This window comes from Panicum virgatum, chromosome 2K, assembly GCF_016808335.1.
Source record: "Panicum virgatum strain AP13 chromosome 2K, P.virgatum_v5, whole genome shotgun sequence".
Lineage (NCBI taxonomy): Eukaryota > Viridiplantae > Streptophyta > Magnoliopsida > Poales > Poaceae > Panicum > Panicum virgatum.
Genome location: NC_053137.1, coordinates 47,386,353 through 47,400,195, shown reverse-complemented (window position 1 = coordinate 47,400,195; position 13,843 = coordinate 47,386,353). Strand labels below are relative to the sequence as shown.

At 45.1% G+C, this 13,843-nt stretch overlaps 1 protein-coding gene across 1 annotated transcript; it reads right to left on the bottom strand.

Moving 5' to 3' along the window:
* Positions 1-1,434: 1,434 nt before the first annotated feature.
* Positions 1,435-4,619, bottom strand: LOC120680691 (protein indeterminate-domain 14-like). Its single transcript, XM_039962204.1, has 3 exons — positions 4,047-4,619; positions 3,551-3,953; positions 1,435-2,736 (listed from the first exon to the last, which is right to left on the bottom strand). Exons 1-3 carry the CDS (start codon positions 4,177-4,179, stop codon positions 1,782-1,784), a joined length of 1,491 nt encoding a protein of 496 aa, XP_039818138.1. The 5' UTR covers positions 4,180-4,619; the 3' UTR covers positions 1,435-1,781.
* Between the last annotated feature and the right edge of the window lie 9,224 nt (positions 4,620-13,843).

Genomic DNA, 13,843 nt, shown 5'->3' with positions numbered 1-13,843 from the left:
ACTGGTTCGCTCTTCCCTCACTGTTGTGATGTTAGTGCGTTGGAGGCACTCTCCACCAACACCGGCGGCGCGCACGCACGAATGTTCTTCCAGCTCGTCATCTAAAAAAACAAAGCGCTTTGCTTCGCTTGGTTAGCGCGTTTTATTTAATGGCTGCCGCATCTGCATCCCCAATTAGCCGCATGCAGCACAGTGGCAGATGAGTGATGAGTGGAGCTGCCTCGTTCGGGCTTCGAACAAGCCACCTGTGGGCCTGGCCTCCATCTGCAATCAGGCACACACACATGCCCGCATGCAACAGCAGGCAGCAGCTAGCAAACGTGCAGACAATGGCAGAGGGCGCCGTGAGAGCTTTTCTGCATATCTTTCAGTGCTACGAGACGGTACAGATCAGACGGGGGTATCTCTAGCCAAGACAGACAAGAGGAGGCCGGCCCGGCCGGGGAGGGGCGGAGCTGCTAGAAAAGAGGAGAAAGACATCCTGGCACTGAAAACCATGCGCGCGTCCGCATCTGTTTCCATGACCATCCCTACTCCCTAGCTGGTCTCCTCCTCCTCCTCCCTCCTCCTGCAGTGGCGTTTCATCATTTCAGTTGGAGACGTCGATGCAGAGCGAGAGAGGGAGAGAGACTGTGGCTGTGTTTAGTTACTCTAAAATTTCCAAATTTTCCGTCACATTAAAATTACATCGAAATATTAAATATAGCAAATGACATTGAATACTAAATATGGGTAAACAAAACAATTTATTACACAGTTTGGATGTACGTTGCAAGATGAATCTTTTGAGTCTAGTTAACCCACAATAGAATAATATTTACCACATACAAACGAAAAGTGTTACAGTATTTCTCAGCTTCACTTTTACACACAGCCTGTGTGCTGTGCATGAATGTGCGTGCTGTTTTGGACTCCTGGTGACATCGCTGAGCCGCAACAGTGCGGCGGCCTGGCCTGGGAGTGGTATTTTCCGGCTGCCATGGCCACCCCTCCTCCCCAGCTCCCCCTCGTGTTCCGGCCGGCGCCCGGCAGCTCGTTGTCCCCCTCAGATTCTTCCACTCGGTTCCCCACTTCCACACCATTCCTGGCCGCTTCCATTTGGCGCCCTCCGCCCCTCGGTCCAACCGCTGCTCGAATCTCGGCCATGGCCCTGGCCCCTACTGGTGGGAATGGGAACCCCTCCTGAGGCTGAGAGATCATCCCCCGGGCACTACTACTGTTTTGTGGTCTACCAAATTATAAAGATTATTCTTACTCCGAAGAATGAAACAGATCGATATGCATGATATATAGATTGATACTAGATGATGCTGCAGTTGTTGAATTTAGTAGTGGTTGGTTGCGATCCACAAAGATCGTGCATGCATGCGTGCGATCGATCCTTATCCTTGGTAGGGTGGCTACTGAATGAGTTGAATGAATGCCTAACCTTTGCAAAGGGCATCATCAACTTGCTTTTCATGCACGAGCAATGTTTTTAATTTCCAACAAGATCCAATGGGAAGCAAACACCGAAAGATTCCATGCACGTCACAGTGAGCTAGCAGCTAGCCTTCGTCTTCGTCCCCGCTTGGCTAGCTACCTCGGCCTGCTGCTCACTGGACTCCAACACTAGGCAGCACCGGGGCGATAGATCGAGCTAGCTATCTTCCATATCAGCAGCATCTGATCGATCAATTACATCAAGCTCACCAAGCATGCATGCACCAGCACGGGCGTCTCGTTGTCGTTTGTAAAACAACAAGTGTGATTGAAAAAAGGTAGATCGGGCAGGCCTCTACCTAGAGGACGATGTCCATGGCCATGGCGTGCTGGCGCCGCCGCATGGCGCCGCCGCCGGCGTCCAGGGGCGGCGGCTCGTCGACCTCGGCGTCGCCGCCCTCGGTCACGACGGAGGAGACGTAGCTGCAGACGACGTCGGGGGGCGGCGCCGGCCGCGCGCGGAACTTGTGGCGGCAGCCGAGGCACGTGATCTGGAGCAGCGTCGCGTTGACCTGGCGCACGGCGTGCTCGCGGAGCGCGTGCGCGCGGCTCAGCTCCACCTGCGCCTGCCGCCGCATCCGCTTGGCGCTCGCCAGCTCCTGCTCCGCCAGCTCCGCGTGCCGCCTCGCCTGCGCGCGGGCCTCGTCCGCCGCCGCCTTCTCCGCCACCGCCTGCCGCAGCAGATCCCGCGCCTCCTCCTCCTGCCTCGCCCTCGCCGCGGCGTCCAGCGCCTCGCTGCCGCGCTCGCCCGCGTCCCAGGACCCGCCGCCGCAGACGCCGATGGACAGCTGCAGCTGCATGGCGGCGGCGGCGTCGCCCCGCGAGGAAACGCCGCCAGGCGAACTCTGCGCGCCGCAGAACGCCACGGTTCCCGGCACACCACCGCCCGCGACGCTGCTGGAGGGCGGCATGAGCTGCAGCTCGAGGTTGTGCGTGCGACCGCCGCGGTGGTGCTCCGACGGTGGCGTCCGCGGCGACGGGACGCGATCGAACCGGCCGTGGAACGCGGCGGCCGTAGGGCTCGGCAACGGCGGAGGCGGACCCGGCCAGGCCGCCGGGCTGATGACGACGTCGCTTGACGGGCTGGTGCTCGACGCTGTTCGTGACAGCGACAGGGCCGGCGGCGGCGCCTGCCGCTGCGACCCGGCACTAGCAGCAGCCACGCCCACGCCGCCGCCTCCACACGCCGGCGAGGCGTCCGCCCGTGGCCGCCCGGCGGTGCAGGTGTCCTGGTGCTCGATGAAGCTCTCCACCCTGCGCATCGGATGCACACACATCACCAGATTAGAGCACTAATAATCACCTCGTCCGTGCCAATAACCAAGGATGCGCGCATGGCCGCGTGCGTGAACTCAAGAACAAAAGCCAAGAACCAGAGACTTTATTGCATGTGTGAGCGTGTGAGACGACGATGAATTAACGTCGTCGCTGCCATGCCATGCCACCACGGCTAGAGGATCCAAAGAGGCCGGCGGTGTCAGGCGTGGAGTTCTGTGCCCTGGCGCTGGCCGGGCATCGAGCGGCGCGCCGGCCAGCAGCGCGGCCAAGCCGCTGCCTGCTTTGCCGCTGCAGCGCGGGCACAAAGCCGGGAATCCCCCAAGCCGATCGAAGGCAAAGCTGGCCCCTATCGGGAACACATGCGGAGCAAGAAGCAGCAACGGCAAAGGCAAAGCTACCGAGGGAGCGAAGCGATGCGCTGCGCACGCACACGCCCCGCACGCACACGGAGGAGGGCGCGCTGCCCTCGGGAATTGCGCTAGCTCTGATCCACCGCCGGCCGGGCCGGCCTACTACCTTTCCTTTCCCCGTTAATGCCGCAATAATAGCAGACGTCCCAAAAGGAGAGCGGAGCCGGCGACGGCGTCGGCACTCACTAGTCACTACCACGCCGCTGTGATGTCAGCTAGCTTGCCCCGGCGTGCAGCCTCTGATGCCAGTATCAACGGCGAACACAAGCAAGGAAGAAAGAAAGAAAGAAAGAAAAATGTCTGCGTCTGCGACGGTTTCAATCATCGATTTGCTGGAAGCCAATTAGCTAGCAAGCAAATGAAAAATGATAATTACCGACCGGGAGAAGACGCGGCCGCAGTCGCAGGAGTGGCCGCGGGTGCCGCAGGTCTTGAGGTGGGCCTTGTAGTCGGAGTGGACGGCGTAGGCCTTGGAGCAGCGGGCGCAGGCCCACTGGCGGTGGCCGCTGTGCTTGCGGCGGAAGTGCTTCTTGATGCCGACGAGGTCGCCCAGCGCGTGGGCGGGGTCGTGGTGCAGGCAGCTCGGCTCCGGGCACACGAACACCCGCTTCCGCGCCGCCTCCCCGGCCTCCCGCTTCAGCAGCTTCCACGGCACCTTGTGACGCCGCCGGTGCATCTGCAGGTTCTGGTCGCGCTGGAACCCCTGCCCGCAGATCTCGCACACGTACCGGTCCGACTCCAGCAGCGTCCGCGGCGACAGCGACACCACCTCCGCGTCCGGGTCTGATGCCCATTGCCGCACCATGCATTAGCTTCTGTTTATTAATTTCTCTCTAGAAACAAAGACATGCTGCTGGTGCAGGACGGATCGATTACCTGGTGTGCCGGCTGGCCGGCGCTTCTTCTTCGTCGTGGCGGCGGCCGTGGCGGCGATCTGCAGCGAGCGGAACGGCTCCGGCGTGGCGTCGTCCGGAGGGGACCCGGCCGCGGGAGCGCAGAAGCCCAGCATGGGTGACACACGAGCGAGCGATCTTGTGAAGAAGAACACCGCTGCCGCTAACAGCAATAATACTACGGAACAACAAGAAGAAGAAGAACCCGGGAATAAAATTTCTCCCTTCCCCCAACCTCCCTCCCCGGTTGATTATATCTGATCAGGCGAATGGGGGTGGGGATCGGATTGGCCGTATATATTGCCGCGGAGCGGCGGAGGGGGAAGAAGGGATCAACAACCAGATGGGATGGGAAACAAACAAGAAACGAGGCCAAGCAAGGGAGGCGAGTACAGCTGCCGAGTAATAAGTACCAGCAGTATAATAATAAGAACTCAGCTTGTGCTGGGAGAGAAGGAATTAAGGAGGGAGGGGGTGGAGGAGGTGGTAGGAAGAAGGGGTCTTGGGGTTGGCTTTTGTGGAGCTGCTACAGACACAACACCAAAGAGGAGAGGGGGGGGGGGGGGGTAAGAGAGGGGGAGGAAGGCAGCTTTCCACACTGGCTTTAGGTTTTAGCAGCTTTCTTTGGGGTTATATGGGATGAAAGGGGAGAGTTGGTAAGTGTAATATGCCGCTGGGGTTTGCATTGTGTCTTAACTGCCCTTGCAGGTAGCAGCTAGGAGTACAGCAGGAAGACGATGGAGATGGGCATGCATCTCAGCTCAACCCATAAAGGCCTTTTTGGAGCATGGAAAGTGTAGTGCATAACCCACGTTTGCATATTATATTAAAAATATCCACACACGATAAAAAATTGTGTATTTGCTATTGTAGTCGGACACCTGAACTAGGACTCGATTAACCAAGAAAGATAGCATGGTTCGATTCTAGGCAGGGTCATACTAGGACTCGATAAAGGCAGGACGATCAAGGCAGAATTGTACTAGGACTATAAAAAACAAAGGTAGCTTGCTTACGTTTCTAGGCAGGATTTAAAAAAATAAGGAAAGATCACATCATAAAACATGTCCGTTTCTAAATACATCAAAGTTTGGTTCCTCAGGTCCAAGGCCATCTCTGCCACGCATATTCTCATGCTCGGTATATAAATAGAACGCTAAAACAATTGGTACAATTAACTTTGTCTTGCATAGTTCTTCCTAACCGAAAGAATTTCTCCATTGTTTCTCAACCAGATCTCTCAAACAACTGGCCCCAGGAATGCATCAACTGAATAACAAATATAGTGTTAAAAGAAGCCATCTTGCTAGGTGGGTCTAGAAATTCTCACGTTAATTTAAAAAAGAGAAGAATTTGCACCATTTAATTTTATGAAGATCTAACGGTCTGTATTATTTTAAAGAATCTATATCACATAAAAAAAACTATATTGGATTAAAATTTTGTATTTCCTATTTCCTATTAGACTCAGGCTCCATTGTTTTATTACACTCAGACTCTATTGTTTCCGATCTAAAAAAAGACTCCATTATTTTGTGCGAGAGTGTTAAAAGAAGTCACTATGTTCATGGAGAGGGTTTAGAAATTCTAACATTAATTAAAAAAGATAAGGATATACTCCCTATGTATAGAAAAAGAATGTTGTTTTGAATAAGATCTGGGTCAAACATTGAGAATATAAATCATGAATAACTTTTAAGTTATTGAGTTTGAAAAAATGAAAGCCATATGAATAGATTTTTTAAAAGATCTCTTTCATAAAAATATACATATATCACTTTTGATCAAATATTTTTTATAAAAATAAGCAGTCAGAGTTATGCTTTGGAGATCCTGTTGCTATTCTTAAAGTCTTCTATTTTCTATATGGAAGGAGTACATTGTTAGATTTTATGAAGATCTAACGGGCTAGATTAACTCAAAGATAATTTTCCACGTTAATCTAAAAAAGCAAAGGATTTACACAATTAGATTTTATGAAGATCTAATAGTCTAGACTTATTTGAAGATAAATTCCATGTTAACCTAATAAAGAGAAGGATTTAAACGGTTAGATTCATAAAGATCTAGCGGTTCATATTAATTTAAAGAATCTATATTTAAATAGCCAAATTAGAAATTAAAAAAATAGAATAGACCAAGCTTATAACGTCAAAGATTTTTCACAAAAGATATGGAAATCTATCTTTCATCCATGTGCTATTCAAGTCAAAATGTATTGCATTAGAAAATAGTATTATTGGTTTTTCTCAGCGCCATGGGAATGGGTCCCCTTAGCTCTGGACAGATCCGGGGTAGATAGACCCAAGGCCATTCATATATATATATATATATATATATATATATATATATATATCGGTGTGGACAAAAGGCAGACGCAAAAGGGGGAAAATTATCAATCATACGGCAGGGCATGCAAATATATATATCGTATATATATCATTGCCCCCCCCCCAAAAAAAGGGTTGTCTTGGCCAACAACTAGCATCAATAAATCATGCAAAAGGTTTTGAAGGGAAGAGCAACTGTACATGAGTGGTGATATGATCTAAAGAAACCAACTCTGAATCAATATTTGACATGGATATACCTAATTATGGGCCGTCCAACATGATGAACCTTACTCATCTATAAAATACCATTCCAACTAATATGTTGACCCAGTTTGGATAGAAATTTTCGATCGGCAATAAACAATAGGTTGGGTAGAGATCGAATTTTCTTACACAAAATCCAAAAAAAAACTGGCCCGACCTGAAAATTGTACATGAAAAATTGGGTTTAACCCAGCCTGATCACATATCGGGCTAGGCTTGGATAAAAAAATCCGACCTGGTGGCTAAGTCGGGTCGAGTTCGGGCTGAAGAGAATGCCGAGCTTTTTTTGACCCGACCCCTGATTAGATATGTATGACCCTAGATCAAGTATGTATATTAAGTTGCGGACCATTTGAGATGCATCTTCATTGACTAAAGTGTAGTGGGCAGAACCTTCTTGGGTCTAAATGTAGCAAATGGAATGAGCACAAGGGGCTATACCTTGCTTGCATAACAACAAATTTATTGATGCAGCCGCCGCAAAACAAGGTGAGCATGTTTAGATCTGTTGTAGCAATTGGAGAGATTGGATATGAAAAAACAATGAAGACAATGTATCCACCACTCATTAAGTTTTTGACTAATATTCAAAAACTAATTCTAATGATCTCAGGGTAGTGTATATTAATCCATTCATCTAAATCTTATTCTTAAAAAAATAAGAGTAATTTTTAACCGTAACTAAAACTTTTAGACAAAAATATTCACTACCAGTCAATCAACAAATATATTTCTATTGAAAGTTTAATTTTTATATTACTTTCAATAAATACCAAAATTATGTTTCTACGTGAGGTATTCTAAAAATTTATATGCCACAAAATATTATGGTGGGAAAAACATAGATGCTACCTTCGTCTCGGATATTGGGACAAAACAATTACAATGACATCACAAACAATACTATTTGCATAAATTTCTTTTAGAGTAGAATACAAATGTGATTACATCCATTCAAAATTATTTACAACTTTAGTTTTGTCGTAAGTGGAACATTTCTATTCACTGACCAAGATAGTAAAATATATTAATTTTTATAATGCCAAATAAATACACTATAAATGATAGATTTAATGAAACTAATTTGACGTTATAGATGTTGGTACTATTTTCTATAAATTTAATTTGAATTAGATTAGTTTCAATTAGAACAAAGATAATACGTACCTAATAAAGTGACTAATAATTTAGAATAGAAACAGTAATATAGAAAATATCAAATATCTAGCTACCCGCGCTATTTGCGCAGGCCACCTTGCTAATTTTTTTTAACTAGGTGTATAGCCCGCGCATTTGCGCGGCTAATATTGAAAATTCAAAAATTTACATGTCGTTGTATCCTTACTTAAAGGTTATACTATTTTTTTTACCATACATCAATCTGTTCATTATCGTAAATTATGACTATGATCTACCTATAATAACAATTTGATTTGTTGAGATGATTATTCTTATTTTCATTTTATTTTGATTGATTGTTGTTAGCTTTAGTTTTTATTAATATTATATATTTGTAACTGATACATAGTTAATTGGTATTTTATATTTAATTTTTCATAATGGCATTGGTGGGTGATTTTTAATTAGGCACAGGGGTATTTTAGGCTAATTTTTATCGTAATAGCAGTGGTGTGTAATTTTTATTTTTCTATTTTTTCCGATTAATATGAGAATTTTTAGGCCTTGAGAGCGAACATGGAGGCTCCGTTTGTTGGCCAAATAATAAGATAATAGATAATTTAATTCTAAAATCTCTGTATATAGGTGTTGGATCGAGTTCAGTTATTCAGTAAAAATTCCACCTGCCAGAAAATCACATGTGTAAAATGCCCGGATTCAAGTGGCAGTTCAATTATGTGGTCCATGAGGAACTGTCTAATCCAAGCTGCAGTACTGTAGCAGCTAGCTAGGCCTGCAGAAATTGCCCTACTGAAAAAATCCCAAAGGTGATAAATGTAGTGGAAACACTGTACTACTCAGTTCTCTGTGTTTCTTCGATACTTTGGTCTGTTATTACTGCTTACTTGTTAGAGCAAAGGAGGGGTAGTTCCGTAGTTAACTGCATTACTGTGCTATATCCCCAGAACCCTGTTAAGGAACTTTGTTGATCCAGTATGGCAGTATATAAAATTATTCAGTAATGCAAAGTAGTCACGTCTGGACAATGGATACAGCAGTAGTACTTGGCACTTTATTAAGCTAACTGTTTTTTAATGTTCTTCCGTAATAAACAAGGATTTTTCTCATATCGTGATTAGCACCTAAGATCCTACTGTCTCTGCGTTTGTCATTCTCCCCAGAAGGATTCGGCCGGTTTGGCCGAGAGTTTATTGCCCAAGAGGAATGATGGGTTTGGAAGCTTGTGGAATTGATAATCATCCAGAGCTAAATTGTTGATTGATCAAATAAAATAGCATTATCATCTGCCATGCCAGTTGAGTAGCTTGCTACTGCTAGGCTCCAAATGGAAGGTTTTCTTGCACCTGGGTGCCCAGCGATAAGCTGTATGCAGGGTTCCTGCTGTTCTGCATGATCGAAACGGGCCGGGTGACATTTGCGGTTATGGCTATACTACATACGGACTAGTACTATTTATATTGGTTTGTGTCCAAACAAAATATCTGCGTATTATTAGGAGTAAGATTCCGGTTCTTTAAGATGAAGCAACACTGAATTTCTGCTTGTCCTATGTATTCATCATCTTTGAAGGGTCTTTTTGGTCTGCATACGCACAAGAGTCCAAATTTCACCAATCAAAAGGACCTCATCAAAAGCAACGACCAAGTAGCCTTTTTCTTAGCGTAGGTCTACTTGCGCATGTGTGCGTCACCTAGGTTCCTGTTCAAATGTCTACTTTTCACTTTCCTCCCTTTATTTGACAAAAAAAAATTAGCTATTCAGCGGAGGGGAAAGCAGAAAAGAACTGATGGCGAACTCCCTTTTAAATTAAACGAGTATTTCTTTTCGTCAAGATAAGGCTTTGAATCACAATTACTCCATTGATAAGTCATTTATGTGACACATAACTGCAAGAACTGCAGAGGCGGAGCCAGAAATTTGTTTTTTTCATTATTAGGGGGGCAACCATGCTAATTTATATAAAAATTTAATCAAAATTCAAATTTTCAATGTAAATTTGGGAGCCATAGGGGAGGCCCAGACCCCTGCCCACCCCCTGTCTACGCCCCTGCATAACTGTAATCATAAGACAATATATTTAACACAAATTCAATAATACCAATTTTGTGTATACAAAAATAGTTTAATAGAGAAAATTATTGGTCAAAGGCATTACCCTTCTCATATTTGGTTTTGATAGTGAAATACTTATTAGAAATACAGTCCATCAACTAATACTTCTGCATGGGGTAGTAATTCAAAAGAGATATGTACTGTTAGAAATTCATGGACAAATTAAGGGCCTACAACTCGATCATCAAAATTGTTTTTCTTTGCTTTCTCTATTTTGTTTGGTTTATTTTTAATGGTGGATGTGACTAATTTAAATGTTAATTTAGGGGACGGTTTAGGTTATTTTTAACAATCACATTGATGAATAAATTGGACACAAGTTGGAGTTACTTCATATCCATGTTTTTTTAGGACCTAGATGACATAAGTGGGAAAAAAGGACTGCTGTTTACTTTACTAAAAAATATGTTGCTCACCCGGTCACTCTTATTTCATATATATACGAGGTCTGAGTGAGTCTTCACGCTATTAAGATTCTGGAATTCTACGTGAATATTTTTTTATTTCATCATATTAGGCTTTATGTGAGTTCATGGGTGTAGGTAGTATAGGCCAGTATTAAATTTCTTTATTAAGGCCCACGTACGCTGGGCCATTAAACAGTAGTGGTATATTTGTAGAGCAGGATTGTCTTGTGCCCGTACAGCGAGCCTAACCGCACACAACACTGATATCCTTCCAACGATAAACACATTAATATTCAATGTCTGTCAGAGCAACTAGAGACAATGGTTATTAAGAGGACCAGAGAATTTTATGAGGTTGTTCAGCGAGTTGCAGGCCGGTACAGTTGCTGGGATACATGCATATAGTATATATATGTGCATATCCCATCATGTGCATTTCAGTACATATTTAACAGTATCTTTGAAAATAAAACGAGAGTACGCAGGAGTACTAATCCCTTGGATTACCAGAAAAAAAGAGAGCATCTCATGCAACAGCACAAATTTACATTGAGCACCGCAAGTCCAATTGAAATGATTGGCACTGCATGCAGCCACAGCAGCACAGACCACAGTAGTACCACTCGTTTGTACTCTAAAGCAGCAAAGCAAGGCTGCGTCACCTCATCACGCATAGGAGGAAGAAACGAGCCAAAGAAAAACAAAAAGGCAGCGCACGGCACGCAAAGTTGTTGCCGTCCATGGCGCCCATGCATATTTCTCGGCGAAAAAGAGCTAGCTGCTGCTCGGAGCTTTAAAGTTTTGGCCGAGTCTTGGTGCGTCAAAAACAGATTGGTTTGACTGCCTCTTCCCGCGGCATCTCTTCCGCTTGACCAAATGCAGTATGCCTATCTGTACCTTCAGGGGTAGAGTAGAGCCCTGCCGGCTATAGACGGGAGCAAGAGTGTAACAGGAGAGGGAGCATGGCTGCTGCTCATCCAGAACCGGGATGAAGGAGATGCACACAGTATGCGTATACAAGTAGCTAGCATACTGCTGTCCGGGGATGAAGGAGATGCAGGCAAATGTCGAATTGCTAGGCCATTTATCTATCAGTGTCTTTTTGTAGGCTTCTTCTTCTGGGCGTCCTCTTTGGCCGTGTACGGCCGGTTGTACTTGTAGACCGCGGCGGCCGAAGCTTGCGTAGTAGCCGGGCAGACCGGCCGATACAAGCAGGGAGAACAATACAGTCACTACTACAGAATAGTTTTTTATTCCAGACCATTTGTCCCGTCAGCCTTTGGGCCCGGGACAATAGGTGGCTTTTGTCCCGGGTCCAACGGCTAATCGGGCTAGCGGGGGACAGGGGCCTTTTGTCCCGGTTGGAACCACCAACCGGGATAAAAGGCCCCCCTTTTGTCCCGGTTGGTGTCTCCAACCGGGACAAAAGGCCTTGGCCCCCTTATCCCCTTCCCTCTACTCCCGCCCGAGCCATTCAGCTCACTTGTTTCTTGCTGTTCTCGGCTCGGGAGAGAGGAGTTATTGCTCATTTCTTCACCACATTTGTGAAGATCTTTGATTCCCCGTCCATCCATCGGCGCTAAAGGTTTGGGGCTTGTTTTTCTCTTCTTCCTTGGCTTGTATAGCTCATTTCATGCTTTAGAAATAGAGAAAATGTGTAGCTAGCTCATTTCTTGGACATTTAGCTAGATTGCATATGTAGGTATGATTTTCTTTTAGATTTAGATGAGTATGTGGATAGTAGAAATTTTTAGAATGAGTGTAGACACTTCATGTGATGTACTTGTATACATGACCATATTGTGGATAGTTGATTTTTGTATTCATGAATGAATTAATGAAATGAGTATATTAGAATTTTTTGTATTATGAATGGATTATTTTGACACTCTAGTGATGTATTTATTTAGGCTCACATTGAAACCATCTAGAAGCTAAAAAAATCTTTATTTCGAAACAAGTATACGTCGTTAATCTCCATCCAACGGTGATGGCACTACCTTTCGGGAATACACGATGCGCTATAAGCACGTCGCGAATCGGTTGGTCGCATCACCAGCACTTCCGATTGATAAGAAGACAGCATTTGACGCAGTCAGCATGGCCGTTATTGTACTGAGAGCATATCAACGAGCATGCTGCCTGTGCCAAGTGCTGTGCCTATTAATTGTAAATGTTGGTGCTGCAACTGGCCAATTGGTGACATCCTTGTACCGCACCGTGTCCCCCCGAAAGGCAATGTCATCACCGCAGGGTTGAGGTTACTGACATATACATTTTCAAAAATAAAGGTTTATTTTTCTTCTAGAGGGTTTCTGGATATTGAAAAGAGTGTACTCCTGGAACTGAAGGGTGTCAAAGTAATTAGAAGTTATAGAGAATTTTTTCAATTAATTAGAGATTTCTTGAGGATTAATGATACATTTCGTCTTTTTTATATGATTTCATTGTTATTTGCAAGAGTTATTAATCTGATCATTGTAATTGTAATAGTAAATAATTTTTGCATTGTAATGGTAACAATTTATAATTTTGTGGAAAATAAAGGTATTTTTCAGTAAAATATGGCTTCAGCAGCTGGAGAGAGTGGTGCCGGTGGGGGTGATCGTTGTCCTTCTGGAGAGAAGGGCACAACTCGAGTAGGTCGTCGGTCCAAAAAACCTAGTGCTTTTCATAGGGCAGCGCTCCGTTATTTGGAAAAAGAATATAGAGAATGTATGGCAAGGGGCGAGGAACCTCCGTTTGATCTTGAGGATTTATTGCGGCGTTACAGTTCGTCACCACCAAACTTGGAGGTTTCAGCTCCGCCATCTTCTTCTGCGCCAGCAAGAAATCCATTAGAGCATTCTGCGTTCCAATGCAAGGACGGTTGAAAACCTATGTGTTGTTGGCCGAATTTTTAAGTTTCATGTATAGTACTCCTTTGTTAAGTTCTGTAATGGATTAAGTACTCCTTTTAATTAATCAAGATGTATGATGGATATTGCATATCTTTTAATTATTCATGTTATGTTACATTTAGTTTAATTTAGGTTTGATATATTTTATTTATTCGATACGTGTAAAGAATTCAAATCGATTTATTTAAAATGCAGATGGACCGGCAATGGATGTACAATGCTGACCGACGTTCGAAAGAATTCATTGATGGCCTGCATTATTTTTTGTCTGTGGCTGAGGCAAACAAGCAAAATAGTTTTATGTGCTGTCCGTGTGTTCATTGCAACAATAACAAGGATTACTCATCTTCAAGAATCCTACACAGCCACATTTTCGCAAATGGTTTCATGGAGAAGTATGTTTGTTGGACGAAGCACGGAGAACAGGGGGTTACCATGGAAGACAATGAATAAGAAGATTTTGACGACCACTTTCCCGGGAATGCTGGAATCGGTGCATTCGATGACGATATTCCCATGGAAGATCCCGAAGTAGATGTAGCAGAAAATGATCCCAACGATGATCTGGGGTAGGCATTGCACAATGTGCAGGCAGACTGTGAGAGTCAAACAGAGAGGTTGAAG

What these genes read in the sequence shown, in the direction of transcription:
- LOC120680691 (XM_039962204.1), bottom strand. Translation starts at nt 4,179, where the DNA reads ATGCTGGGCTTCTGCGCTCCCGCGGCCGGGTCCCCTCCGGACGACGCC. An exon ending in CCGGCCAGCCGGCACACCAG is followed by an intron (nt 3,954 to 4,046) that starts GTAATCGATCCG and finishes AATGGGCATCAG; the next exon opens with ACCCGGACGCGGAGGTGGTG. An exon ending in TGCGGCCGCGTCTTCTCCCG is followed by an intron (nt 2,737 to 3,550) that starts GTCGGTAATTAT and finishes TCCGATGCGCAG; the next exon opens with GGTGGAGAGCTTCATCGAGC.